General features: G+C 33.8%; 2 protein-coding genes across 2 annotated transcripts in view; both read left to right on the top strand.

Annotated features, from left to right (window-relative positions):
• Positions 1-4,140, top strand: part of LOC142976706 (suppressor of lurcher protein 1-like) — a 57,806-nt gene extending 53,666 nt beyond the window's left edge. Inside the window, exons 10-15 of the mRNA XM_076120216.1 lie at positions 307-378; positions 904-1,090; positions 1,618-1,808; positions 2,343-2,550; positions 3,306-3,541; positions 4,012-4,140. Of these exons, the coding sequence (XP_075976331.1) occupies positions 307-378; positions 904-1,090; positions 1,618-1,808; positions 2,343-2,550; positions 3,306-3,541; positions 4,012-4,082 (965 nt within the window). The 3' untranslated portion in view covers positions 4,083-4,140. The remainder of the gene's footprint in view (positions 1-306; positions 379-903; positions 1,091-1,617; positions 1,809-2,342; positions 2,551-3,305; positions 3,542-4,011) is intronic.
• A 3,962-nt stretch (positions 4,141-8,102) lies between these two features.
• The window catches only part of LOC142976397 (uncharacterized), a 49,782-nt gene continuing 30,044 nt past the window's right edge, over positions 8,103-27,840 (top strand). Inside the window, exons 1-37 of the mRNA XM_076119728.1 lie at positions 8,103-8,192; positions 9,455-9,486; positions 10,078-10,105; positions 10,320-10,387; positions 10,867-10,908; positions 11,005-11,040; positions 11,550-11,585; positions 11,829-11,855; positions 12,370-12,405; positions 13,143-13,169; positions 13,380-13,415; positions 13,843-13,875; positions 14,364-14,390; positions 15,172-15,207; positions 15,479-15,514; positions 15,997-16,023; positions 16,527-16,559; positions 16,737-16,772; positions 17,381-17,407; positions 17,858-17,893; positions 18,126-18,161; positions 18,498-18,524; positions 19,249-19,284; positions 19,638-19,670; positions 20,202-20,228; positions 20,594-20,629; positions 21,001-21,036; positions 21,566-21,601; positions 22,123-22,149; positions 23,234-23,269; positions 23,910-23,945; positions 24,194-24,229; positions 24,711-24,746; positions 25,402-25,425; positions 25,897-25,932; positions 26,948-26,983; positions 27,312-27,338. Of these exons, the coding sequence (XP_075975843.1) occupies positions 8,126-8,192; positions 9,455-9,486; positions 10,078-10,105; positions 10,320-10,387; positions 10,867-10,908; positions 11,005-11,040; positions 11,550-11,585; positions 11,829-11,855; positions 12,370-12,405; positions 13,143-13,169; positions 13,380-13,415; positions 13,843-13,875; positions 14,364-14,390; positions 15,172-15,207; positions 15,479-15,514; positions 15,997-16,023; positions 16,527-16,559; positions 16,737-16,772; positions 17,381-17,407; positions 17,858-17,893; positions 18,126-18,161; positions 18,498-18,524; positions 19,249-19,284; positions 19,638-19,670; positions 20,202-20,228; positions 20,594-20,629; positions 21,001-21,036; positions 21,566-21,601; positions 22,123-22,149; positions 23,234-23,269; positions 23,910-23,945; positions 24,194-24,229; positions 24,711-24,746; positions 25,402-25,425; positions 25,897-25,932; positions 26,948-26,983; positions 27,312-27,338 (1,287 nt within the window). The 5' untranslated portion in view covers positions 8,103-8,125. The remainder of the gene's footprint in view (positions 8,193-9,454; positions 9,487-10,077; positions 10,106-10,319; positions 10,388-10,866; positions 10,909-11,004; positions 11,041-11,549; positions 11,586-11,828; positions 11,856-12,369; positions 12,406-13,142; positions 13,170-13,379; positions 13,416-13,842; positions 13,876-14,363; positions 14,391-15,171; positions 15,208-15,478; positions 15,515-15,996; positions 16,024-16,526; positions 16,560-16,736; positions 16,773-17,380; positions 17,408-17,857; positions 17,894-18,125; positions 18,162-18,497; positions 18,525-19,248; positions 19,285-19,637; positions 19,671-20,201; positions 20,229-20,593; positions 20,630-21,000; positions 21,037-21,565; positions 21,602-22,122; positions 22,150-23,233; positions 23,270-23,909; positions 23,946-24,193; positions 24,230-24,710; positions 24,747-25,401; positions 25,426-25,896; positions 25,933-26,947; positions 26,984-27,311; positions 27,339-27,840) is intronic.

The following is a 27,840-nucleotide window of genomic DNA, read 5'->3' as shown; positions in this document are numbered from 1 at the left end:
TTTCCGGTATTAGTATTAGATTTAAAAAATATATTTACTTATAATTTTGACTAATAGCTGTGCTACACGAAAGTTTAAGTAAAATAACACGGATAATTGAACAGAATATAGTATTGTTAGTTATAAATTAGTGCAAGACAAAAAAAGGAATCAATTATAGCCAACATTCGTTAAGAACAAATTATTCCCCGAAATAAAAATACAATTACGACTAACACTCAAAATGATGATTACACAGCAAAAGCTTTTATTGTAAGCCAATTTAATTTTCATAGCGGTAAAATGGAACAATAATCTTCTTCTCAGATGGAGATATTAATAAGAAATCAAGCACAGCGGACGGAATCTCCGGCTTAGGACCGGCTGTAAGCGCGGCCAGTAAGTATTAAAATAATGCGACCATTTAAAAACACTGCTTTAGCGTTTTCGTAAGCAATCACCTCATATATTAAAATTGGAGGGCTATTTTTACATGAAAATGGTTACTCTACTTTTGCGGTTTTTGAAGAAGTTTTTTTATGCAAAGTATCGATTATAGTAAGAATAAAAAGGTATATTCTTACACACATTTTTGATGTGTAAGTGGTAAAGAAATAAAAAAAAGCTTGTAGTGATCAACCTAAAGACTCACTTATTAATTAATTTATAATTGCCGTGAAGTTAGCATTAAGGTGTAGCAGCAATAAAGATCACACGAGTTTTTTTTTCTAACAAGTTGCTACCAAAAGCCTAGATTTTGTAATTACACAGACGGAACTACTGCACTACTTTCCCTCTACACATTATATGTAGACAATATCATAATCCTGATAGAAAGTCACTCGATAACAAAGTCACAAACGTCACATGCTTTTGAGAAACCAAACTAAAAAATCTTATAAATATTATTATTTCCAATTCCAGCGTCATCATGCCATCAAGTATTTAGCAGTGATAAGAGCAAGACGGGTAAACTGACTTCACCTTTGTACCCAGCTCCGTATCCTCAGAAGACGCAGTGTCACTACGACTTTCTAGCCAGAGGACGGGAGCGGGTCCGGCTTGTGTTCGAAGACTTCAGCTTGCAACGAATATCGGAGAATATCATTGAGTAAGTAAACAAATATAAGACTAACAACCGAATACGGTTGCTAGTCACAAGTAATATAGCATTAGCAATAGAGATAAAAAATGAAAAACTGGACCATATTACTTGAATACACAACAGGTCTTATGTGCAGTGATTACTTTAAAGACTACGATACCTTTATAATATATGTACATGCGATGTTTTAGGCAGTCTACCGGTGTGCACAATAAGATATCGTCACTACTAAAATGTTCACCATGCAAAAGACCCGATAGTTTAAAAACTTTAAAATGGACCATGTTTACTCCGAAGGCACATGAAACTCCGCCAGATTCACGATTTTACCAAATTTAATAAACATATTTGCAAGCTAACTAACATATTTCTACCACCCAAAAGTTTTCTTTATCCCTACCGGTACCGAGTAGCGAGAGCTATCAGTGATTCAACATAAATATACTACTACAGCATTACCTCAAAATCGTACTCGAACAAAGAAAATAAAGCACTCCAAATGATATAGAGTAAGCAAATTCACTTTGTTACAGTTGCGAGAGTATGGATTCTTTCGACGTATTTTTGTATGTAGATGGTCGTCTTGAAAAGATGGCATCATTTTGCGGCAACGATATACCAAAGCCAATAATGTCGAATGGACCGAAGTTATCTATCGAATTCCGTGGAATATACTCCTCGAGACATGCTAGGGGTTTTAAGATATCATATTCTTTTGTTGAAGGTACGTATTTCTTTTTATCTTTATCTTAATTTTGTATGTGCGGTCATGCATTGTTGTGGACTGTATGTGATCGGTACAATGTTTGGGTTTAAAGATTGGGTAAGTTGTTACAATTTTGCCGTCATCTGCAAGTAGTATAAGAATATGTTTTCCTTATTTCGTATAGGTTCAATCGTATTTTTTGCTTCACTTGTTAGGCTTTTTTGTTCCTATATATTTTTGTTTAGGACGTTTGTATTTTTACCACCACCTCTTGTTTTGTAATAAATGGGGATATTTATGCAACTTTGTAGTGCCTACCTTTTGCGGTCACTTACAAAAAATTATCTATTAGTCGAGCTTATTGCCTAGTTACCAAACTCCAGGCTACGATTTAGAATATTGTAATGGAAATAATAATAATCTCAAAAATCTTTTGCATGCACTTTACCCTACCCGGGCATCGAACCCGAGACGTCATGAATCACAAACGTACACACTACTACTCAGTCCTCAGACAGAAGTTAAGATAAAAGTATTTTTTTCTATTTTCAGATTACGGGATCGCAACGGGAAGACAGCTTTTCGAATTTCCATGTGCCTTCGTATTTAATAGCAGTGAAAGAGCGAGGGGTGTTCTAACTTCACCAAATCATCCCGGCCTATATCCCAGGGACACAGAATGCAATTACTTTTTCTACGGGAATGAAAATGAGAGAGTACATTTGCATTTCACTTACTTCGACGTCGAAGGTGTGGTTCCGTAAGTATATTTAAATGCTTTTCGATGAAGATTTCCCCGCTTTTTCAAAAAGCGGGAATTCGTTAAGATAAAGGGCTTTTACATCTGGACATAGATCTCTTCTTCGCGAGAGGTTATTCGTTTAGGAAATGGTATTCCAAACCTGAAATATTACTAAAAAGTTCGACATACTACGTACATACATTTTCGCAAATACTTTCAATGATTTTATAGCTGCGCTGTTGGTCACTCCCAAAAACATATTATTATTTAGAAATCCCTGTAATAATAATATTATTTTACGTTGCCTAGTAACCAAACAATCCATCCCCATTTCAAGATGTTTGCTACGCAAAGGTCAGTCTACCAATACTTGAAGGTTCAGAGTGCCGCCGCTAGATGGCGCTTATTATAACTTTTGATAAGTAAGTCATTCAGTATGATGGGAACGGACTTCTGGAGTCATTGTCTAATATTTCACAACATTGATAATGAAAGATATATGTATAATCTATGTACAACTTAATAAAAGTTGCATTGCTGTAGGCTTCAATATGGCTGAACAATGTTAAATATTTAAGTAACACCTGTAACATATTTTGTACCCATATTTTCAAAATAAAACAGAAAATAATAACATAAAAATTGTTCAAATGGAAATCAGAAATATATTAATTTCGATACCCAATTTTCAACATCATCTTAACGCTAGAAATTGTGTCCGTCAAATCCGAATATAAAATACATTTCAAATATTATTATGTTTCTTTTTCCAGATGTGAAGCAGTTTCAGCCAGTGACTACCTAAAATTTTCCCATCAGATGATCGAAGCCCAAAGTCACAGGTACTGCGGTCAAATAAAAGAGCTGCAAGTGACGTCACTGAAGAACTTCCTTAGAATCACCTTCAGATCTAATGACAGATTGGACGGTACAGGATTCAAAGCGAACTACATATTCTTAAGGGATTCCGAAATGAATAGTATGATTATGCCAAATTCTATTGACGAAGGTGCGTAAAACTTTAGTATAATCTGTTTTACTCATAGACGTCGCGTAAGCTTTGGCTAGTTATACCGTATAACCTATCAGAGCTTAGTTTAATACTGAGATAGTTTTAATGGCAAAATATACCTCATTTCTCTTCAACTCTGTGCTGTCTTCAATTAGTTAAGTTAATATCTTGAAGTACCGTTTTAAATAAGTCTTACTGCAAGGTTTCTCCACAAGGTTAATTTTTACGTGAGTTCTAAACGCCTCTAGTGTTCCGAGTTGGGTTTGAACCCTCGATGATCTATTTTAGAGCTTAAGGCATGAAGTACTGATTTTTCTCCAAAATCAGCGCCTCTAGCGTGCGTTGCAGGAACTATTTGCAAGGTATTTTATATAATATGCCAAACGCTAGCTAGACGATAGTACCAACTGCACACCAACACCAAATGTCGCCACAAAAATATATACTATTTTTCCATTTTCTTTCAGGGTCTTCAAGCTGTTTATCCAAATTCTTGATACTGGCATCCATATGTGAGGCGCTAAGGAACATCAGATAGGAAAAAATGTTTATACTATCAAAACAATGATTAAGAAATAAAATATCAGTGTTACAAAGACTATGTTTTATTTACCTAATAGCAAAAAATACCTATTTCAGACATTTGAAAGGTTGCTGGTCAAGGATGCAAGTATCGCGTATCTCATTGATTGGACTTTGTATATTTTTTAGAGCACGAGAGATCCCGGGAAAATGAAAGGGCCTCATTTAAATCAAGTCAACTTAGATAATTATAATTGTATTATTTTTGCAATATTAATGTGTCTGCCTAGTCCACATTGGAATGGACGTTAGTTCTACAGCAACCAGCGAACTTCAAAGGTTTGATCATAGTATCCAAGTGCGTACACCACATGTACTGGTGGGATAGACAACCACCAAAACCAATGAAAGACCGAAGGATTTACGTGCTCTCCTAGGCACAGATGACCGCAATAAGCATAATGCTGCGCAAACTACATACTTCCGAGAAATGACTAAAAATTACTCGCCAAAAAAAAATAGGTAACGAAAAACTTTTTACCCCGGCCGAAATTCGAACGCAACCTCTCTACATGACAATCGCATACACTACAAACACCAAAAAGGCAGTTCGTAATATTATTTACAGTAAATTAACGCGGGTGATTCGGTGTTAGCCCCAAACGCCCGAGGGGGACCTTTGTTCCGCAAGCAGGTCAGACTTCAAAGTTTGCATATAATTACGTCGGACATTTCAGCTCACGTTTGAGAATGTTCCAGTATTTAGCTTCATGAATAATTAACGTACAGTTCAACTAACGTCAATAGAATATGAATAAAACAGACTTATACTGGTGTATGGCAATAGGCGCGCCAACTTTTTACATGGGACTATCATCGTTAATGGCGAAACGCTGTTGTATTTCGCACACCTGTGCTTTCACCTTCGGGTAAAACAGGCGTTATGTATGTATGTAAAATAAACGTATTGCAAAAAAATCTCTTATTGATTATCCCTCCAATTTCTGCTCTAACTTAAATAAAAGTGTTTCTTTGTTTGAAGTAAACGTTGTAATTTGATTATTTTTTAAGATCCTAGTTTAGTAACAGTCGTTTGAAGAGCAGATTCAACGCCAATCGGCTAATCCTAATATTTTTGTCCTAAAACTAAAATTTCGGCAGTTATTTAAAGGACCGGCAAGTATAGTCAATTTCGGAAAATTTGGGGTGAATTAGATTGTAAAAATAAGTAAATAGCTCCCACTAAAAGCTAGCGAAGCATTCATTTTTGCGGTTCTTGGAACAAAATATCGCTATGAATAAAACTGTAGCATTTCAAATAGTGTAATTGCCTTTAAACATGTCTTTTTATTTCCATTTTAACCGGTATATAAAGTTTCTCAATGAGAGTGAAAACTTGTTTGCCTTATTTATTTTTGGCGTTAACGTAGGTAAAATATAAAAAACGCAAGTCATTAATGTGGAGATAAGAATGTTTTGTTTTCTCGACTATCGGAAGTCACATTTGACCTAAATAAGTGAGTTGATTAATATTTTTTCAAATTATTAGGCGTTCGCTAACTTACAAGGTCATTTTATTTCCAACTAAGCGGAGTGTTGTAATTAGATAACTGATAAAATACTTATTTTCTTTTAAATTCTTACTTACAAATTTATGGGTAGGATACGCGATAGGTATATATTAATATAATATATCACGCAAATATTTGTCCAGGGTGGGATTCGAACCCACTACGCACAAGTGCGGGATTGTGGCGAGGCGGCCACGATCATCACTGCAAACAACGTGAACAATAATGCCTATTATACTACAATTATTATTTCTTACACATATTATAGATTAGCCAGCTAATACATAATTATCATCTTATCATATATTAATAATAGCTACAAAATTATTCTATTTCAAAATAGCCCAGAACAGCACTAAAATTGTTGCCGGAATTTTGCTAGTTGACTCTATATAGTGTCGTATAAACTGCTGTATATTTCTGTTTTTACCGAAAACGCTATTTTCTTCATTAAATTTTAAACTTTCGCCTTGCATTTTAATATATAGCAAGATTCTTCAGACTTGACGTGAACTCACATTTCACTTAGAAATGCCTGGCGTTTTGATGCAGACTGGCCGTAGTCACAGTCAAACGTAAATTCCAAGATAAAATGCGTGTTCGCGTTAGTTCCCGTATCCTATTCTACAATAAACGCTCTGTCAGTTTGAGCTTAATAGCATTTCCTTCAATCAGTGTAGAACACCTATGTTCCAGTATTTCGTACACGTTGCTCGGTAGTTCTTTTTTAGATATTAAAGTATGGATTAATATAAGTTTTAGAAATATGTAGATTAGATACGCTTAATGCGTGCTTAATATTTGCATGTCATCTTCATGACAAAATATATTATGTGATACCAACTATATATTGTAAACCACTTCTTGTACCATATTTTCTGCAAATAAATATAATTTGAATTTTGAATTTGAATTTGAATTCTAAATTATTCATGGCACGAGTTGCCGACCTCTGTCGTAGTCAACTTTAGTATTCCTCTGTGTATTGCGCTTAAAGAATAATGTATAATGATGCGACATACTACATAATATGTGGACCGGCAAACCGAGAAAAGATAGGTTTTAAATCTATTATCCTAACAGTCTAAACTTGGGTTAACCAAAACCTAACAGCCTGGCGTAGGGCAAGTAGGCGGGCTGTCTGTTGACCTCCGGATGTTTACTCCGTTTCGTGATCCTGTTCCTTCGTCGACTTACGTGATATCCGTTCATTCGTAGTACCTCCTGAACATGTTCGTGAAGCGATCGAAATCAAGAAACATTCAAATTTCAATCGGGAAGACGGCTTCAAATTATCGGCGACGTGGAATCCAGTGATTACTTTTACAAAACCTCGCTATGTTTCGCAATCGGTTAGCTCACAGAATAGGGACACGGTTAGTGTAGTGTGTGATGACGGTTGGAAAAATCAAAATATGAGGGTGGATGGACACTCGTCCGCCTCATATACACGAAGTCCTGTCATCGCTGCTCCAGTCAGCCTTCGACCACGGCGAGTGCAACCTGCGCCGAAACGTCAGGCATTTTAAGGTAAAATGCGTGTTCGCGTTAATTCCCGTATTCTATTATACATTAATGTTTAATTTGTAGATATAAATGTTTAGGAAATATGAATAAAACAGTTTACACTCTTATCTAGTAGGTTAAAGGCCAGTTTTCTAGTAAATTATTATGCTCGTGTGTGTTTGTCCCAAAGACCGAAATACATTTTTTATAAAATAAGGCTAGATACACGTGGAACATATGCTATTTATCTCTTCGTAAACTAACTAAACTGAACATTTCCTTAGGTTAGTTAGTATGAACATGAACCAACAGTGACAAAAGTGAATTTGGAAAACAGTTTGTTTACTAAGTTACTTTTACTAACTATAGATCAATCAATATTCATAATTTCATAGTAATGATTGGAGGAGTCACTTACATCTAGGTGTCCGGCAATACTCGAAACAACGCCGATTTTGTGTTAATAAATTAGTTGATATCATCGCTAAAAATTGTTTGTTAGACCGCCTTGTATCGAAAACATTAAAGTATAATCATGACAAATTCTTAAAAGAGAATAGTTTTATGATCAATGGAGCACGGGGGCCCCATACTTTGAAAATAGATTAATACTACTTGGTCGAGAACTTTTTAATGAAGAGTTTATGTCCAGTATGTCATGTGTTGATATACATCCTTTATTTTGCCGTTTACTCTGCATATTGGTTCTATAAGGAACTCAGATTGGGTTCACGTTTTAAATGATAGATTAAACACGTGTTTCAACAATCTTTGACTGTCTAAGTGGGTCGGGTGAACATTATTAAATTGTAAAGATTATTATGATAAAGAAGTATCTAATAATTATTTAACTTAAAATGAAATAAATTGTGATTGTACAATTGGTAGTATCATAGTTTTATTTAGGTATCGACCCTTGACATAAAAACTTGCTATAAAGGCACGTATCTTGAATTTATAATTACTTCAAGTTTATTCTGGCATGAAAATGGACGCAAACATATTTATATTGTGTTTGCTAGTTACTGCTGTTTGTCACCAAACATCAGGTATGGCTTTTTTATATTATCAGGATAAATACGATAACGGAATGGTATTAATTATTTAGTTTGTCGGAAATAAATTTTCGAAATTCTTTATTGAAAGTTGCATCCTCATAAGCGAAACGCACCCATTAAAATCTTTTAAAATCGCAAACTGTATACTTTGGTATTCCATTTTTTTACAATGAAAAAAAATATCACAGTTAGGTCTGTCAGAATAATATCATTTGATAATACATTATTTTAGTATAAGCTAAAATATGCAATTAGTTCTGCGTATATTAAACCTAACTAACAACGGGCTGTAAGTTATAAACAATATTGTACAATTTTAAGCACTTTAAGAGCCAGTATTCTAATTTCTTACGATATCGTTTAAGGCTATAGCGATAATGACGAGGGTAAATAAGAAGATAATATTTCGATCATTTTATTGGTTCACGGCTATCAAATATTATACAGCCCGATACAAAAACAATTTGATTATTTGAAGTGTTGCTCAAAAGTAATGCTGTAGCACGATTCTCTAGGATTGGTACCATCGAGTATCGATAGATTGACATTTAAAATGTACTGCAAGAATAGTTTCTAGGCTAAGAGTTGCATTTACGGAAGTTTCTGCATTCGGCAGCAAGGAATTGATATGAGAAAAGACAGGTTTCATGATACAATGAAAATTTTTATTTTAACTTAGTACAATCAATCTTAAGTTTGTTAGATTAAGAAATAATTTTGATTCCCATTTTTTTTGATACAATGCATGCCTGCTTGCGAAATAATAGTAAAGAATCATGGCATGCGCGATGTATTTATATTATTATAATTTTAAATTATAAATTATCAATGAGTGACGGCCGAATTCCACCAAAAATTACCGAAGTATTTTGCAATTATTTTATCGTTTATATTATTAGTGAGTTAAAACCCGAATGCAAAAGAAGGCCGCTTTAACATTTCTTTTTAACGAGAACTTGTACCATTTAGTAACGTCAATACAATTATTTGTTTTGATTTCGATAAGCCAATAAAAGATGACCCCAGATGACACGTGAATGAACGTAATGCGTGGGAATTCCGTATAATTAAATCAGTGTTGTTTGTTAAAAACGTGATAATGACGTTATCTTCACTACACTTTAAATAAAAACCGCAAAATTATAAGAAATGTTATTGTTATTATTATTCATTTATTTTTAACTTCATCTATTCTCTCTCAGTCAAATGAATATGAAACAGTTTTATAAAATGCATTTACGGTTACGTTTCAGGGAGAGCTACCAGGTCCACGACACCAGCAAAGGTGAGGTTAAAAACTCTAGTTATTGCAAAACAGCTGCACGTTCCATACAAGCTAAGTATTGCCTAGTACTTGTTATTTCAAATCACATAAATGGAACTGCGTGGCACCACTATACGCCAACAACTTACTAAAAAAAAGAAATAATAGCTATTAATTTATTTCCATTATACCATTATCATGTGCCCACTAAAGTCAATATAATGTCAAAGTGGTTCAAGCCACCTGAAAAGCCTTTGTTTGGCATACCTTTAACGACCGTCAACTTAATTGACAACAACCAGGATTAACGTTTTACGCATTCTGAATCACGGAAGCACTAAGATCGAATATCTTTAAGCGGACACCTATCTATGAAATAACCGCGCCTAATGTTGGTTGACCCACTGATTATTATCCAAAATGATGTAGCTGTTAGTTGGCTGGATAAGTTGGTCAATGGTTTTCCACACTTCTCAATAGTACCATTACGCAACCTGCGAACCTAGCGTATAAGGTTCTTTATTAAGTTGTTGGAAAATAGCTAACAAATCTAACAATGTGTAATTTTATTGGTTTGCTAAAATTGTAAATAATGATTTATTTTTGTCTTAGGTTTCCTGTCTTTCAACTAAGAAACCATGTAAGTGTTATGTTAATACTGTATTTTTAAACCGACTTCTAAAGAAAGGAAGATTACCTCATAATCTTTTAAAGTATCATATACTACCAACCACGTCACCGAGGCAGACGAATTACGAAATGAAGATGTTTTTCATGAGGAATCTTTATTGTATTTGTATTATTAATTCATTTTAGTGTTTTACCTTATTTAGCAGAAACACATTATTCCACAGGTGAACTCTATCAGCCTCTCGTCGCCCAACTCGCAGAAAAGATCGGTAGACTGGAAGAATCAATAACGGTAATTATTTATTTAATTATATCAGTGTAAACCTTGAGATATTGTTGAGAATATAACCCGGGAAGCGAACATATGAAAAATAATAACGAAAATAATTTGGTTTTCAATTTACGAGCATTCAATTAGACGCAGATATTTTGATGAATGAAGAATGATAAAAAATATATATTATTTACCCCATTTAGCCCCATTACTGTTCCCCTGCTGGCCAAGCGTTTCCTCCCGTAATGAGAGCGGGGTTAGGCCTTGAGTCCACTATGCTAGCCCAGTGTGGGTTGGGGACTTTGTATTCAACTTGCACCTTTAAAATCTGTGTTAAAGATCTCTCAGGCATGACAGGTTGCATCCCGATGTTTTCCTTCACGGTTAAAATAAGTGATAATTATTTATAATTCACACACTTCAAAGATCATCGGTGTCTTTGTTTCGAACCAGTTGCGTGGGAGATGCAATCGACTAATGCACTTAATTTATTTCAGGACCTTGGAAAAAATGGGCCAGCTGGAGCTCCAGGATCATGGGTTTGCAAATTATAGATAAATTAATACATGCTTGAACAATTCCTTTAAGTATTTGCTATTATATTTGTTTACTAATCACTATAATACCGTTTTCAGGGTCCAGAGGGTGAAAAAGGCTATAGAGGAGAGCCGGTAAGAAATAAGTTTAAATATAACTGTAAAAAATTAGTTTTCGATTGTCAGTTTGTTTTTTTTACATTTGCAAATTATGCTAAAAGGCTTAAAATGGGTACACCGATAGTTTAGAACTTGAATGATTAACACTGGAAAATTGTCATCATGTTAAATTTATTTACAATGGTCGAAAAATTTCTAATTAGTTGGCGCGATAAGATCATTACTTAGCTGGAAGTAAAATATTAAATTAGAACCAATTAGAGCCTTAGAAATTGGAATATAATATGTCTTTCGCAGCCTTATACTGTATACAGCTGACAGTTGCCTGTGTATTAAGTCGTAGGAGACAGACAGCTGTCTCCGGAAACTATTCTATTAAAAAGAAAGATACATATCCTTTACATAGGTAGAGGATAAGATAAGAGAGAATCAGTTGGGCTAAAGGGCGAAAGCCCATCTCTCTTAGACAACAGAACATTTTGCTTAAAACTACTATTTGTTAATAATTTCCATTATATTTTCAGGGCGAACCGGGTGATATGGGACTCAAAGGGATACAAGTAAGTAATATCCTAATCTCGTATTTTACTTTGGTTTATGTTTTAGTGCTGGATGTTATATAGTCGTGAGTTGCTAGCTAGCTTTTCTCTTATGGTTCTACCTTTCGAGGTAAAGATTCAGTAATTGTAACGGCTATCATAAGTTTCAAAGTTTAATTCATACCTAAATAAATAAAATAATTGATTTTGATTTTATACAAGCAGCACTTTTTTTTATCACTAATGAAAATATTAAATTTTCAGGGAGCTGTGGGATATGATGGTATACGGGTGAGTGATAAAATCTAACAAATTAGAAACTTTAGTGGTGTCGAGGTTATGGACTTCAATCATAATTTACATAACATTATAGAAATGTGGTTAATATGTCTACATTTAAATCTAAACTATTGTAAATATACTTGCAGTAGTGAGACGTGAATCTTCACTTCTTAAAAACAAAACAAGGCTAGGTTTTGTTTTAATTTTATTTTTAAAGTAATATGTGCTGTCATTTTCAAAGTTTTTCACTTAACCGATTTTGATCAAGTTAAGCGTAGAGATAGAAGACTTGGTATTTAGTCTAAAGTATACATCTGCTTTTTGTTGATCGGCCCCTAAGCAGAAATGCCCATGCCTTCGAGTGAAGGCACGTGAGTCAAATTATCTCTAATCTAATCTAAATCTAATGTTTAGTCCGATACACTATAATGGAATGTCGATAAACTGACAGATTTTTTATTAAAATTTTAACTTTACTTATGAATGCATTTACTATGGTCTTTTTATATTTATTTATTTTCAGGGCTATTTCGGTGAGAAGGGGGACATTGGGTGGACAGTAAGTACCTAAATTATTATATATATATATATATAACAACTAGTCTTATATATATATATATATATATAAACAACTAGTCTATTGACAATGTTAGAAAGTGGACAGATTTTCGTATTTTTGTACTATACCAATAGAGAAACTGCACACTAGCTACTTTTAACATCAGTGATCGGCGGTTTAAATTATTTTTAGTAGCTAGATGCAGCAACAAATCTCTACACCCCAATCAATAGCAGATGACGATCGCTGCGTTTTGTCAGCTTTCAAACACAGTATGGAAAACTATGCATCGGAGCTGCAGTCAAAGAACTGCGTGCTATAAAGCGCAAGCGAAAAAACGTACGATTCTGCCGCCGCATCGGAACAGGCGCGTTCAGCAATGCATTATGCGTCACTTCGGTCGCTAAAGGATAAATTTTAAAGTAGCATCTATATTATCATATTAGGGCTTACACATAATAATCACATATGTTATTTAGGAAGCTTCTGCACTTAGCTTTTCAGATTAAAGTAAAATATATTTCAATGGGCTATAGATTGAGGCTAACTGCTCAAGTATCGTGACTTGTGATAGACGCAAACAATTTGGGGAAAATGGGAAAATCCAAGCCAATTAGTACTTGCCTACAAGATATATATACTTTAGATACTGTACTCTTATTGTTGGTTTATCATCTTGTCATAGAAAGATGTCATAAATTTTATTTAATAATAATATTAAAAAATATTACTTTCAGGGTATTCCGGGTGCACCAGGAGAACCGGTAAGTTATCACTAAACGAATTTTGTATTTTTTTTTCATTTACGTTTTATTACCTATGTTTATATTATAATACTATTTACAATGATATTGTATATGTATATTTAAATATAATTTTAGGACAAGACATATTATGAAAAATAAATCATTAGTAAATTGACAGTGGCTACTTATTTGTTAATTATGTTTTTTTATTTAAAAAATATGTTCTAGGGTCTTAAAGGGTCTAGAGGCGATCCGGGAATACCAGTAAGTGTACACATTATGCAGTTAAACCTATTACATGTAACATTTCAATGTTTGATAGTGTAACATATCATAAAACGTTGTTTTAAATACTGGGGGGTTGCGTTAACCGCTGTTCCTTAAGGGGGGATTATGACGCATTGTGACCAACAATTCATACAATAGGAAAAGAATTTGCAATGCAGTGATCATTCGAATCCAATGCTTTATACAATAGAGTTTGATTTATAATTTTAGTATCATAGAAAGACCTTCATTGTATTTTGTTTACGTTTACGAAATCGGGACGTTAAATATCGGTGCCGGTCAATTATCTTAACAGCTGTAAAGCCAAAACCCTCGAGTCGCTTGAACCTTTGACACTAGGCTGATCACAATAACACAAATAAAATAAATTATTAATTATTGTATATATATATTTTATTTTCAGGGCGTTCGAGGTGATAGCCCGAGAGGACCGCCAGTAAGTTTTGTGATTATATGAAGAACATTTCAAAAGTTTAAGAAATAAATAATCTCAACATAGATAATAACATAGCTGCCCTTTTTAAGTTGGAAATATTACACACGTCATAATCGAGTCGGCAATAAAATACCGTATCAAATATGTGATGAAAATGAATGTTCGGAAATTACAAACACTGGGCAGCCGCATTCGGCTTGACAAATTCTAACATTATGTCGATAGGCTTTTTTTGGAAGCCTTTTATAGAGTATATGTCAAATTATGCCCTTCGGTTTTGTTTTTCGAAAATAGTCCCGAACCGACAATTCCGTCCAAAATATGGATGTAACTACCAAAGCTAAACCTCATAGCCTATGCGCTGCCAAATAATTAAAATAAATGTTTTAGTGCACATCTAGATCTAGAATAGCCTTTTTGCCAAAGAATGCCTGTTCTGAATTGTCGTTTAAGCATTCAGCGTAATATTCTTTTTCTTTTATTTTCAGGGAGATCGAGGAGACCTCGGAGTGCCAGTAAGTTATCATTAAAGTCTGCAAAGTATGTACAGATTGCTCAACGTGTGCTGCTACTACTTATATATCAGGCACATTAGATAATCTATACTAATACTAATATTATAAAGCTGAAGAGTTTGTTTGTTTTGAAAAAATATTTCAGTGTTAGATAGCCTATTTATTGAGGAAGGCTATAGGCTATATATCATCACGCTATGACCAGTAGGAGCGGAGTAGCAACGAGAAATGTTACAAAAACGGGGAAAATTATGACGCATTCTCTCTTATGTGACGCAAGCGAAGTTGCGCGGGTATAATAATATCCGACGCAACTTGCGCACTTCGACACTGAGTAAAGTCATCCCCAGGTTCTTTTATAGAATGTTATTAAATGAATAATGAGCTGTAAACGTATTGCAGTAGATGAAAACAAGCTAGGACTGATAATAATAAGAAAAATGTAGTTAATATCCATTATTTCGATCCAACAGACAGAGACTCCCTTGGAGACTGAGATGACTGAGAGGCAAAACACTAAATATTTTAGTAGCACAAGTTGCCACCTTCAGTACAATCCAGTATCGAGAATTTCACATTTAAATGAACATAATAATTAGTTTTTACAGCAACCGCTAGGGACGCCAATCGGGATTTTACACAAAATTTCTCGATAGCTAGCCAGTATTTGACAGTCAATTATAGTAAACAATCGCGCTACAGAACTATTTGTCTGATTTTTTTAATTATGATAAATAAGTAAAATAAGTTACCTTATTTTTTCTCTTTCATCGTCTTTCAGGGCAGAAAAGGTGCAAGGGGTGACCAAGGATTTCCAGTAAGTAATCAGAATAAATTATTTGGAACAAATGTCTCTGTAGAAAACCCACGCATTATTTGAATTGGTTGCATTTGTCATATTATGTAGAATGTAGATGGAAACGAGCTGATAAAAATAATAGAAATTATAGACTACATAAGGATATTTTTTTCCAAAGGCGTATCCAAGAGACGGGCCTATCCAGAGAGGCCGTGTTTTTGTTTGATTTGATATTTTTATATTCTAACACTTTAATGAAATAAAATAATAACTTTGATAAAACCTCCAGGGCGCATACGGAGAAAACGGTTCAACTGGGATGAAGGTAAGTAAATCGTCTTATTTACATCATCTACATGTAACGCAACGCACTTTCATTTCATAAATAAATGTCATAGGACAACGGACATACTGTCATCTGATTCCAAAATAAGCAGAGTTAGCATAGTGCAAGCACTATGATAACAAAATAACTGATAAACATACTTATATACTTGTAAATATATACTGATATAGATACATTTCCCAACCAAACTTGGAATTAGACTACTGCTTATTACACAAATATTTGTTTCGGCGTGGTGACCACGTGAACCACCGATAACGAAACCTCGCATGCCTAAAATTTATTCATATTTCTTGAGGGCATGCTAAGTTCCCAACCTGCACTTGGCCAGCGTGGTGGACACTCAAAGCCTATCTACTTCCTTCCTCGTTCGGGACTTAGAGTGCCTTAATCTCCAATGGTACAGTAACGGGTAAAAAAAGTTACAAAAACACTAATTAATAATTATTTTATATTTTCAGGGTATCAGGGGGTACCAAGGAATGGAAGTGAGTTGTCATCAAATTACTTAAAAAGTCTTTTAAATCTGTGTAAAAATCACTGTAGTTGGGATGTTGACTAATTAAGATGTTTAGTTCGTCTTCTAGATTGTGAAAAAATATTATACTTAGACATATGTTTTCTTTTTGTACATAATCAAATAATAACGGCAATAGATAGAGTACGGTGACTTCATGCAACTATGTATAAGCCCAAATTCTTAAGATAAGTCACTTTTTATTGCTTTTGATGACAAACCAAATTACACGTCTAGTATTTTCAATAATCTTGGACTTATAAGAATTACTGTTTTGTTACCTTGAATCTGTTCTCGAATAATTTATTTTGATATTACGAATACATACATAATGTTGAGCCTGCTATACCCAAAATACACCCGCGTTTTGCCATTAGCATTGTTAATCCCATGTAGTAGAGGGCGAGCCTATTGCTTTTGGACACGTTAACAGTATAAAAATTATATTAATTAAGAATTTTATGTTATTTTCAGGGCCGTCAAGGTAACAGAGGTGAAGAAGGAATGGTAAGTAATATATTAAGTTATTATAGTTCAATTATTTTTCTCAACATGTAGTATGGATATTCGTTCAAACTTGTATTATGCAGGTCCATTTTGTTATTCGGTTTCATGATTTGATCGAACTGTTGCGCGAATGTATGCCATTTCTTACATAATTTTTTGACTTTAAAAATCTTTCAGGTCAGGCCAGGTTTTGAGGGTGACCGCGGAATGCCTGTAAGTAAACGTTTAATTTAAAAAAAGCACAACTAGATTTTTTCATCGATGATTTTTTAGTTTCAATCAATTCCGGCTGTTGTAAATTAAAATCGAAACCATAATAACTACAATTTATCACATACATATATGTATTTATAGTCCAACAACTTAATAGACAGCCAGCTAGTGCAAGGTTCACGGCGTGCGGAGCTAAACAAAGTTCAGAATTTAGAACATCGTAAACCGGCACAAACTGTAGCTCATTTCTCTACTACTATCGACTACCGACAACCGAACTGTCATCGAGAAATTTTGTATGAAAATATGATCAGCGCCTCTGACGGGTGTCGTAGGAAACATTTTGGCAGTACATTCTAAATGTCAAATGTCGATAGCTAGCCGGTTTTCGGTAGTCGATAGTGGTAGAGAATCGAGGTACTGGTGACTGTGGCCTATTTGGGACAGCTTCTTTATTTCGGAAAAACCAATAATTATTACTTATAATCGTTGGTCGTGCCAAGACTCTCAGTCTACTAAGTTGTTGGGCTAAATAAATACTTGAAGCTCCGTGTGTGTATTTAATTTACTTATAAGATAATACATTAAACTTTACATTTTACTTTCAGGGTTCCCCAGGCGTCGTAGGACTTCCCGTAAGTTATTAAGTTATTATTATTAGGGTTTTAGGTTAATAATGTTTAGCTAACGAATGAGTGGTTTTCGTCATATTATTAAGATACACTAAATAGCTGGCACGGCAACCCGTGTCATCTTTTATTTTTATCCTACTAATACTATAAATGCGAAAGTTTTTGAGAATGTATGTGTGTATGTACGCATGGATGTTTGTTACTCTTTCACGCAAATACTACTGAACCGATCTGCTAAAGCTGGTAGCTGAAGACCCAGAATAACTCATAGACTACTTTTTATCCCGGATTTCCCGATGGATCGGGATTTTTATAAACTGCTTATTACTTACTTACATTAGACTACTGGGTAGATTACGTTATTTTACTCGTACTTGTCCCGGAGCTTAGTCAGTGACAGTAATGATATTTATGATCATTTTTAAAATAAAATAAACACAAATAAACTTTCAGGGTGAAGAAGGTGTAATAGGCGTAACTGGAATAACTGTAAGTATTAATAATATATAGTTTTTTTACACTACAACAAAGATTTGTATGAGTTGAAATACTCTTATTACATTTCTTTTTAATTTGCAATTCTCAAAAAACAATCGTTATCGTTAAACTTGTTTTTAGTTATAATAAAAAAATATACTACAAAAATAATAATATACCAAGTTTAAAATTAATGCACAGGTTCCTCGTGTAAAGTGTCAATAAATATCCTTTTAATTTTCAGGGCCAACCCGGTAGCAAGGGTTTTAAGGGACAAATGGTAATTTATCAATTTGATTAATAATAATTACAATAAAAATATCAAAATTTGCTTACTGGAGGAAGAAAAAGACATAAAAAATTTCTTTTTCTTCCTCGTGAACGTTAAAAATATTATTATAGCAGAATGTTTTAGTTCTTATTATATATACCTTTTTAATATTTTTACCTTTGTATGTAATAACTTGCGATGCTTTATAATGTTACGTTAGTCAAACTAATATTTTTTGAATATATTATTAATATTTAATAAAAATTACTGATGCTTTAGTTGTTTTTCACCGTCACTCTGAGTCCATACCAATTCATAACACTAAAAGCGACATTACATTTTCAGGGTTGCCCGGGAGGCGATGGACCTCAAGTAAGTTATCATCAAAGTGTTAAAAGACCTTTGACTTCAAAATCTAGTCCTTGAGGCTAAAACACTCTGTGGAATATATTGTAAGATAAGTATTAAACACACCGATGACTTTCCGAAGTCATTTTTTTATTACCTCTCACAAAAGTCATCTTACAAGAAAGAATCCGTGGTTGTTTTTTCTCGTAGTGCTTCTGTTTTTAGAACAGTTTCGTGGTAGCAGACAAAATTAGTGCTCGATTAACATTTATAAACGGCCGTGTCATGACATGTATGACGATTGCTTTTCACAAAAATGCGCGAGGTGGTGTGTGTATCATTTCAATTTATGATGTAGATTGCTCTCCAGCTAGTTCAATATTATAATGTTTAATATACACAAAATAATTACCGACAGTGCCAAAGTAATTGCCGAAAGAGTTTGTTCGTTTGTTTGAACGCGCTAATCTCAGCAACTACTGGTCCGATTTGAAAAATTCTTTCAGTGTTAGATAGCCTATTTATCGAAAAAGGCTATATGCTTTATATCATCAGGCTACGAGCAATAAGAGCAAAGTTCCAGTAAAAAATGTTACAAAAACGGGGAAAACTTTGTCGTTGCGCAAGTCAGCTAGTAATATATAATTATCATCTGCCAAATTAGCTCCTTTTCTATGTTAAAGGTAGTAAAGATTTATTGATTGCGAGTCAGTCTGAGAGAATAATAACTGTTTCGTTTAACTTTCAGGGTCCACCAGGTGCTAAGGGCGAATCGGGTTGGCCGGTAAGTGATTTTTCAAATTATTGATAAAAGATCATTTGACTATTTGTCGTAGAATTTTCGTATGTAATTTTACTTCTAAAATTGTATGAATTCAACATCAGTTCGTTTAAAATCGCTGATAGCCACTAAGATGTTATCAGTTTGATCTTACTAGTAATGAGATGAGTCTAGAACTATCGAATGATTTTGTATAAAAGCCTAAAAAGCGCTGCCATCGGGCGCCGTACGAACTATTTTTTCAGTACATTTTAAATGTCAAACTTTCGATATTTGATTATAGACTGTATGACTGAGAATCGCACTGGTGAAACCTAATGTTGATACCTTTATCAAGAATTTATTTATACTTTCAGGGCTTAATGGGTCCTAAAGGCGAGCCGGGATGGGTGAGTAATTCATTACATCATGAAGATTTTCATGCAGTTTCTGTTAAATATTGTTGCGACATATTCTACTTGATAAGCTTGGCGATACTTATCAAAAATATTAAACTATCACTTATTCAGAAGTGGCGGAACATGCCATAAATCATATCTTTATGTATATAATTCTTCTGTAAGCGTGTATGTCACTGAACTTCTCTTAAACGACTGGACCGATTTTGATGAAATTTTTTGTGTGTGTTCAAGGGGATCTGAGAATGGTTTAGATTCACAATTTTGCCCGCTGGCCAATGTTTTTTTAATTAATTTTCAATCTATTAGACAGGACAACGTCTGTCGGGTCCGCTAGTAGGTTAATAAATTAGAAAAAATCACACATTGTAATATGTATTTCCATGGAATCAAGGACGAGGTATATAGAAAACGTTATACGTTTGTGATGCTCAAAAAAATTTAAAAATAAAATTAAATTAGATCTCCCACCATCAGATATCATGCACTGATTCCTAAAACAAAAAATACTTTAATTTTCAGAGTCCAATGGGAGAGCCGGGCTTAAGGGTAAGTTGTAATTATTTTGTACTTAAATATATTATAACAAATGAGTTTTTTTTAATAATGAGGACACATGGCATTTGGTCACGGTTCTTATTATATATAAATTTTCTTACAAATCGTTATAAGGATTTTAACTCACGGTTTTTATTTTCAAAACCAGATTATTGCATGTCTTCCCTTGTTTCCCGCTCCCATATCTCCTATTATTATTAATTTCTGTTTTGGCAGAAATTTCCAACACACGTTTGGCACGAGTCAGAGAGCATACGTCTGGCTAGCTGCGAAGGATGTCGGATTATCACCACTATTTCCCAATGATTTGTTGACTAGAAGGCTTTAAATATGTTTAAATGTTAATATGTTTTCAGGGCCCGAAAGGTGGAGCAGGCGATCGGGGAATTCAAGTAAATATTAAGTTTAAATTTTAAGAGTAAATAATCTTCTTATTCCTATTAATTGTATCATTTCAAAATCGTATAAAGCAGTTGTTTCAGTATTTTCAACGTCGAAATTATAAAATTTAGGGTCCCTTTAGGGTCAACTTACACTGAAACGCGACGCAGCGCTTTTGAATAACAATTAAAAATATAATTTAATTAGTAGAAACTAGAGGGATGAGATGATGCACTTTTCGTTGTGAGAATTCGGAATTCACCGCGCGGCGTATAGCGAAATCACTGGCCTCTTCAAGTATCGTTGCGTTGCATCGCATCGCGTCTCGGTGTGAGCTAACCCTTGTATATGACATTTATTAACGAGTTTATTACAATTTTAGGGCCCAATGGGTGATAGAGGATACGATGGACCGATGGTGAGTACCAAATTTATTTTAACAGTACCAACATGCATATTGTGTTTCTCAGTGAACAACAAATGTACGTAAAATTGAAAGTTACTATTCAGTACATTGTTGCTTTGATCTATATAAAATAAAAAAAGATACAACGTACAGCATGGTGTCTTTCAAATAGTTGTAAACTAAGATACACAATAGCCACCCTGATCTTTTTATAATAGCTATAGCACGCGCAGTCGCGAGTGAATGTGCGCTACGGATCGACCAGTCAGCTTGGTCGAATATTTTTTACATCTGTGACGCGGTCTGACCCTGTTAGATGGCAATAGACCTGACCCTTTTTTGAGGCTAACATTGTTAACATAGATGTAGTCCTTGCACCCCTTCATACACCTTTGTTTATAATTTGAGAATTTGAGAAAATAATTTACTACACGAAAAAACGTGCGGATCAGCTTTACAAATCAATTGTGTATTCAATAAATTGCGTCATATTTAAATTATTTTTTCCGTAATATAATAAAATAGCCTCTTATGTTTTTAGGGTGAACCGGGTTTCCCAGGCAGGCAGGGAGAGGAAGTAAGTTATGAGATGAATCTAATAGTATATTTGTTTTTTTTTGTTACTCACCGCTAGATAATTGTTACCTAATATACAATGAAAATAATCCCAGACAATTTTTAACATTTAGATATTAATTTTATATTTATTTACATCTAATTAATATCTATAAAAAGAACATTAAAATTTAATCCAGACATTTATTAATTGTGACCCATACACAATTACTCACAATGTACTTACGAAAGTACTTCACCTGAGGTACAATATTGTGAATAGCATAGAATAATTTAATACCTCAAATAATATTATAGAATTTTATTACATTTTATACAGTACAAAACTTATATAACTAAATATTTACATTAAATTATTAAAATTAAAACTATATATACACATTGACGAAAAAAAAACAAATATATAAAAAAAAAATAAGAATAATAATATTATTAATGATTTTAAACCAACTTCAAAAAGAAGGCGGTGTCCAATATATCTGTTTCTTTTTTTGTTAATAATACATTGTTTTAAACTTTTAGGGTGAAGAAGGACCTGATGGATGGGGAGTAAGTTGTAATTTATAATTTGAGTACTTAAAAAACTCATCAGAAATTCAGTTTCCGTAATATAGCGGATAATGTGATCTCGATTGCTGGTTCAGGTAAGTATATTAGAAAGTCCTCAGAATGAATTTACAGATTTATTTTTCAAACAGTGGTATGGCTTTTTAATTATGATATTATTGATGTTCTTCTTCTTTTTTTTGGTTTGGTTAGGGGATAACCTAGTGTCAACAACCAGGGCCGACTCTTTACGTGCCTTCCGAAACACGTAGAAGAAAAATTTATATTTAGACGATCAGACCTAAATTAACTACCCGAACGGCACAAGCCGAATCGGTTTTATTGTCGTTTGTTGACGGCACGAAATAAATACTGCCGCACTGATCGTCCAGCCCCGAATATGTGTGTAATAACCACACTGTGATTTATTTATTTATTAGATTAACCAACAATTTTTAAACTATTTATATGTTATGTCAAATTTAAAGTGACATGCTCATCAATTGATCTCTATTTAATACTAGCTGACCCGCACAACTTCGCTTGCGTCACGAAAGAGAGAATGGGTCAAGATTTTTCTCGTTTTCGTTACATTTTTTATTGCTACTCTGCTCTTATTGGTCGTAGCGTGATGATATATAGCCTATAGCCTTCCTCGATAAATGGGCTATCTAACACTGAAATAATTTTTCAAATGGGACCAGTGGTTCCTGAGATTAGCGCGTTCAAACAAACAAACTCTTCAGCTTTATAATATTAGTATAGATTTGAACATAACAGGTATGACAACTATTTTTATTTTCTTTTTGTCCGCTTGGTAGATTGTAAAACAGTATTATACATAAATCATTTCTTTTTCCACAAAATTAAATATTTACGGCGATACATAGAGTTGAACTTGGCATGACGTCACAGTATAGTAGAAAAACTCTGTAACTTTTATGCTTTTACCTAAGCCATTTAATATTATTGTTTGATGAAGATAACGTGTATTATAACTCTACATTGTACAATCTACCAGACGTACAAAAAAAAAATCATCATCCCTATTAGCTAGGTACCGAATAAAAAAAAATTAAACTTCCAGGGTCCTCAAGGTTTACCAGGCAAGGTAGGACTGCAAGTAAGTTCAACATAATAAAATAATAAATAAACTAATATCATAATTTAAAAAAATGTATTTATAACCGGTTCTGATGCAATTTTGCATTGACAAAGTTGAGGACCTGAGGTCTAAGTAGTAAAAAAAAACCTGAAGGGTCTGATAGAATAATACCTAAATTTGTATAGCTACTTTCCTTGGCATCTTAAGTGTACTTGATCTTAAATAATAAATGATTACATTTGTTTTGACAAAGAAATTCAAGTGTGACTTTTTGGTCTAACGAAAGGTTCAACCCGGTGGTCAAACTGTATGAACTAGTAGTGATGTAAATGATTTTCATGACCCAAACAACTATTATATTTAAACGCCTTTATAGCGCGGCCAGTAGTAATGCTTTATAAATATTATTGACTATTTATTTGATATTATTTTGCTGTAGCGCAATTATCAACAATCCGTATTATCGACTATCAAGAGTTTGAGACAAGATAAAATGTTCTGCAAAAGTAGTTCCTATTGCGTCCGCTAGAGGCGCTGAACAGATTTTCATACAAAAATTATTGAAAGCTAGCCGGTTATTGATACTCGATACCAGTAGAGAATCGCGCTACTGCTGAATTATGCCCTGATCTTGTTTAAAAAAATATTAAACTTTTAGGGTCCGCCAGGTATACCGGGCTGGGAAGGAGAGAAAGTAAGTAATTAGTCATTATTTTAAAACTTATGAAGTCTTTCTTAACTTTTCTAACACTTCTAGTATTAGAAATGCGAATGTTTGTTTTAGTGTATGTAGTCGTAAATATTTCATACAAAACCTATTCAAAAAAAGTGTACGGATATCAAATTTTCTATAATGAATAGGGTAGTTAGAAAATTTGTTTAAACGGAAAATGTCGCGGGCAAAAGCCAGTGGTTATTAATTTTGATATTTTTTATTTTCAGGGCGACAAGGGGACTAAGGGCTATAGAGGAATGGAAGTAAGTATATTTTTTATTTTTACAAAAGCTACCAAAAAAGCATTGTTAAACCATTTTGTGTTCAAAAGCGTTAATTCCTATTACTACCTAGTATCAGATTAAGGCCGCTAGTGAACGCCGTAAGAACTCTTTTAGCATTTCACTTTAAATATCTAGCTGTAGATACTTTGCCCCTTGATTAATGTTTCTAACCCCCAGTTTCTGAGTACATCCAGCGTTAGTTTATCTATTCAATAGCGTTTTTTTGTAAGAGTTTTGACGCTATTGAATAATAAACTACCGTTAAGAGATTAAAGTTTGTCTTATTGCTCTGATATGGATATGTATACATTTATTATATCCAGGAACACATTAAAAATATTGGTGAAATTGTCGTAATACCAACACTATACTAACATGGATAATTGGCTAAATATGAGTAGGTACTCGGCCTTGGTGTCAAGCGCGAAAAAGAAATATTAAAAAATCAACAAACTTTCAGGGTCCGCGAGGTTTGGCGGGTAAACAAGGAGATTCAGTAAGTAGATATTTGAAACCTTTATAAAAATTATATTCAAAGAGGATCTTGTGGTAACATATTTTTGCAATGGCGCTATTATGCTTGTTTTAATAATTTAAATATTCTGTTCAGAATCCAAAATTGTTTCTTTCCGCACTTAGTTCTATATATATTTTTAGGATAACCAGAAGTGGAAGCAAATAAAAGAAAAAACTAATCACATAGAACAGTTTTACTATAAGTCACAATCTTTAGCAAATTAACAAGCTCTTTACACATACAAACTGAATCACTTCAAAAATCAACTACAGACAAATGAATTGTGAGAAAAATACAGCATGACCATTCAAACGGGCAGAGGTACCCCTTAGCTAGTGAATCCTATGGAAAAGAGAGCTCAGAATGAGCTCGCAGCCCTTTTATGGACTCGGTCACGTGACTAACGTCATTTTATTTTACTTCCTCTAATACATATGGCATTTCTTTTTCTGATATGTGATTTTTAAAAATGCAGAAAAGACAGAAGTGGTTTAACAAAGTCGACCCATTTTTGATCGCTGGAAATTTTTGAAACTGATCAGCCATAAAAAATGCCCTAGTTGACTTCACCTTCAACTATATAGTTACGTAGCCAAACTATTATAAGATTTTAATGCTTTGGTTTAACTTGCAGGGTGATATGGGAGACATGGGATGGGTAAGTAATATTCAAATAAATTTAGTGCCTCACTGCCCGGAGGTTAGGTCTAAGACCCGCTACACAAGTGCTCAGAATAAACTACATTTCACCATGAATCATTATAAACAATCTTACCCCCGGTTTCGGAGTACATTTAGCGGAAGTTTATAAATTCAATAGTATATTATTATATTGTAGTTTTTTTAATGAATTTTACCGTTAAATGTACCCTAGAAACCGGGGGTTAGTCATGCAACGTTTACTAAGACGCTTCCTTTCACTGCTAAACAAGTCATAATTAAATTATTTTAATAGACCCACGCCTCCAATTTGAACCTATTGCAACAAAAGTAAATATAAATATCACCCAGTTTTCACTGACATTAAATATGAATTTATTTTAAGTTTTTGTAACATCGCAAAGCACTTTCGTAAATATGATACACCCCTTACAACGCCTTAAAATAAATTGTATATTTTTAATTACAGCTGATAGAAGGTCCTCGGGGTGATCCAGGACGTTCAGTGAGTAGTTGGTTATATTATAATAATATGTACGGTCAGCGTCAAAAATAATAATATATAACACGAGGCGAGGTAAAAACTTTAACCAATGCGCGTTAAAGTTGTTACCTCGCCGCAATAACCGTGGGCGCGTGTGGTGGTTCCGAATCCCACCAGGGACAAATCTTTGTGAGATGAGCACGAGTATTTGTTCTGAGCCTAGTTGTCAATTTATCTATACAAGTATGTATTAAGAAGTAAATAAGTATATTTATCAGTTATTTAGTTCCCATAGTAGAAGCTAGGCTTCGTTTTGAATCTTGGAAAAATTACCATGTGTGAGTGGTCCAATGATATTTATATATATTTATTTATTTGTATATGTTACTGTAAAAGCCCGAACTGTGGTAAATCCTAAGATTTTCCGGTAAAACCTAAGATTTACCAACTCTCAATGGTAAAAGTCCGAACAAGCCAGAGTTTAAAAACTATGTTACGATATATAAAAAAATCCTCCTTCATAACTATGTTTATAACTATTTCACGGTATAATTATATACTGTGACATAGTTATAAAGCAGGAGTTTTGGGCATAGCGACATGGGTAGGTTAGGTTAGAAGGCTAAGGTGGGAGCGAGCGAAGCGAAGCTCCCACCTTAGCCTTCGTGGTTATTTTTTTTTAATCACCCAGAAGGAGGAGCCCCGCGAAGCGGGGCTCCGGCGACATCTCGATATAATCAAGTGAATATAGGTAAAAGTTCGAAATAAAAGAATTGTTCGGACTTTTACCATTGCGAGTTGGTAAATCTTAGGTTATACCGGAAAATCTTAGGATTTACCACCGTTCGGGCTTTTACAGTAACATATATATTTCCCACTGCTATTTAATGCTAGAAATAAATATTACTGCTTTAATGTAAAATGTTTGGCTCTAAAAGTAAGAGATTCTTGACGGTCGTATCAATACCAAATAGTTATTTAGCCGTTAAATTGATATAAAATTTACCACGATTAAAAACTGTGTTTTCATTTTCAGGGTGTACCGGGTAAAATGGGCGCTAAAGGAATGCCAGTAAGTAATTTATCTAATTTAAAAAACGATGTTACGATGTCTTTCCTCGACTGATAGCGATTCTGTATCAAAATATTTCGTACTCTTGCATAGAGTAGTCGAAATAAGTAATAAAAATGGCATACAATAATATAAAGCTTAGTTTCACCACTGTTTTCATATATTTGCTGACACTATCATGAAATATCATGTGTTATCTGATACTTATTCATAACTCCAATAAGTCGTTTTAATAACCAAAAATACAGAAAGACAAGAAATAATATTATTAAGATTTGAAAGCAAATTCTGAACATTCCGTGACATTAATAGTAATATTTCTTTTTAGGGCGATCCGGGAGAAGAAGCGTTCAAAGTAAGTACAAACAAAATTTGCTATGAATTCAAAACTTGGTGGTATAGAAGTTATCAGCTTAAACGAATTAACATATTTGAGAGCCTGACAGGCGCATCGACTAAGTAAGCAACTGAATTCAGTGAGGCGAATTTTTACTACTATCAACTATTATTATCATCAACCGGTTGGCTATCGAGAAATGTTGAATGAAAATCTGATCAGCGCCTCTAGCGGGAGCGGTAGGAATTCGGTATTCTAAACATCATTTAAAGATTACATTCTAAGTGTCAAAAACTCGTTACTTTTTTAAACCGACTATAGAGAATCCCGTTATAGGCCCCAACCCAAATTCTAGGTTAGTCTCAAAAGTCCTAAGTTTCTGTCAGTGATTGTCCGAAACGCAAGTTGAAATTGCCCAACTCTGTACTTACCCGCTCAGTTTGGATTACATCCCATCGGACTATAAATAAAAAATAAATTCCTATACAGAGAGAGTACATTACATTATTGTATTGTCAAC

This window comes from Anticarsia gemmatalis, chromosome 11 (assembly GCF_050436995.1).
Source record: "Anticarsia gemmatalis isolate Benzon Research Colony breed Stoneville strain chromosome 11, ilAntGemm2 primary, whole genome shotgun sequence".
Taxonomy (NCBI): Eukaryota; Metazoa; Arthropoda; class Insecta; order Lepidoptera; family Erebidae; genus Anticarsia; species Anticarsia gemmatalis.
The sequence above is the reverse complement of the archived record's forward strand: the minus strand, read 5'-3'. Positions and strand labels throughout refer to the sequence as shown.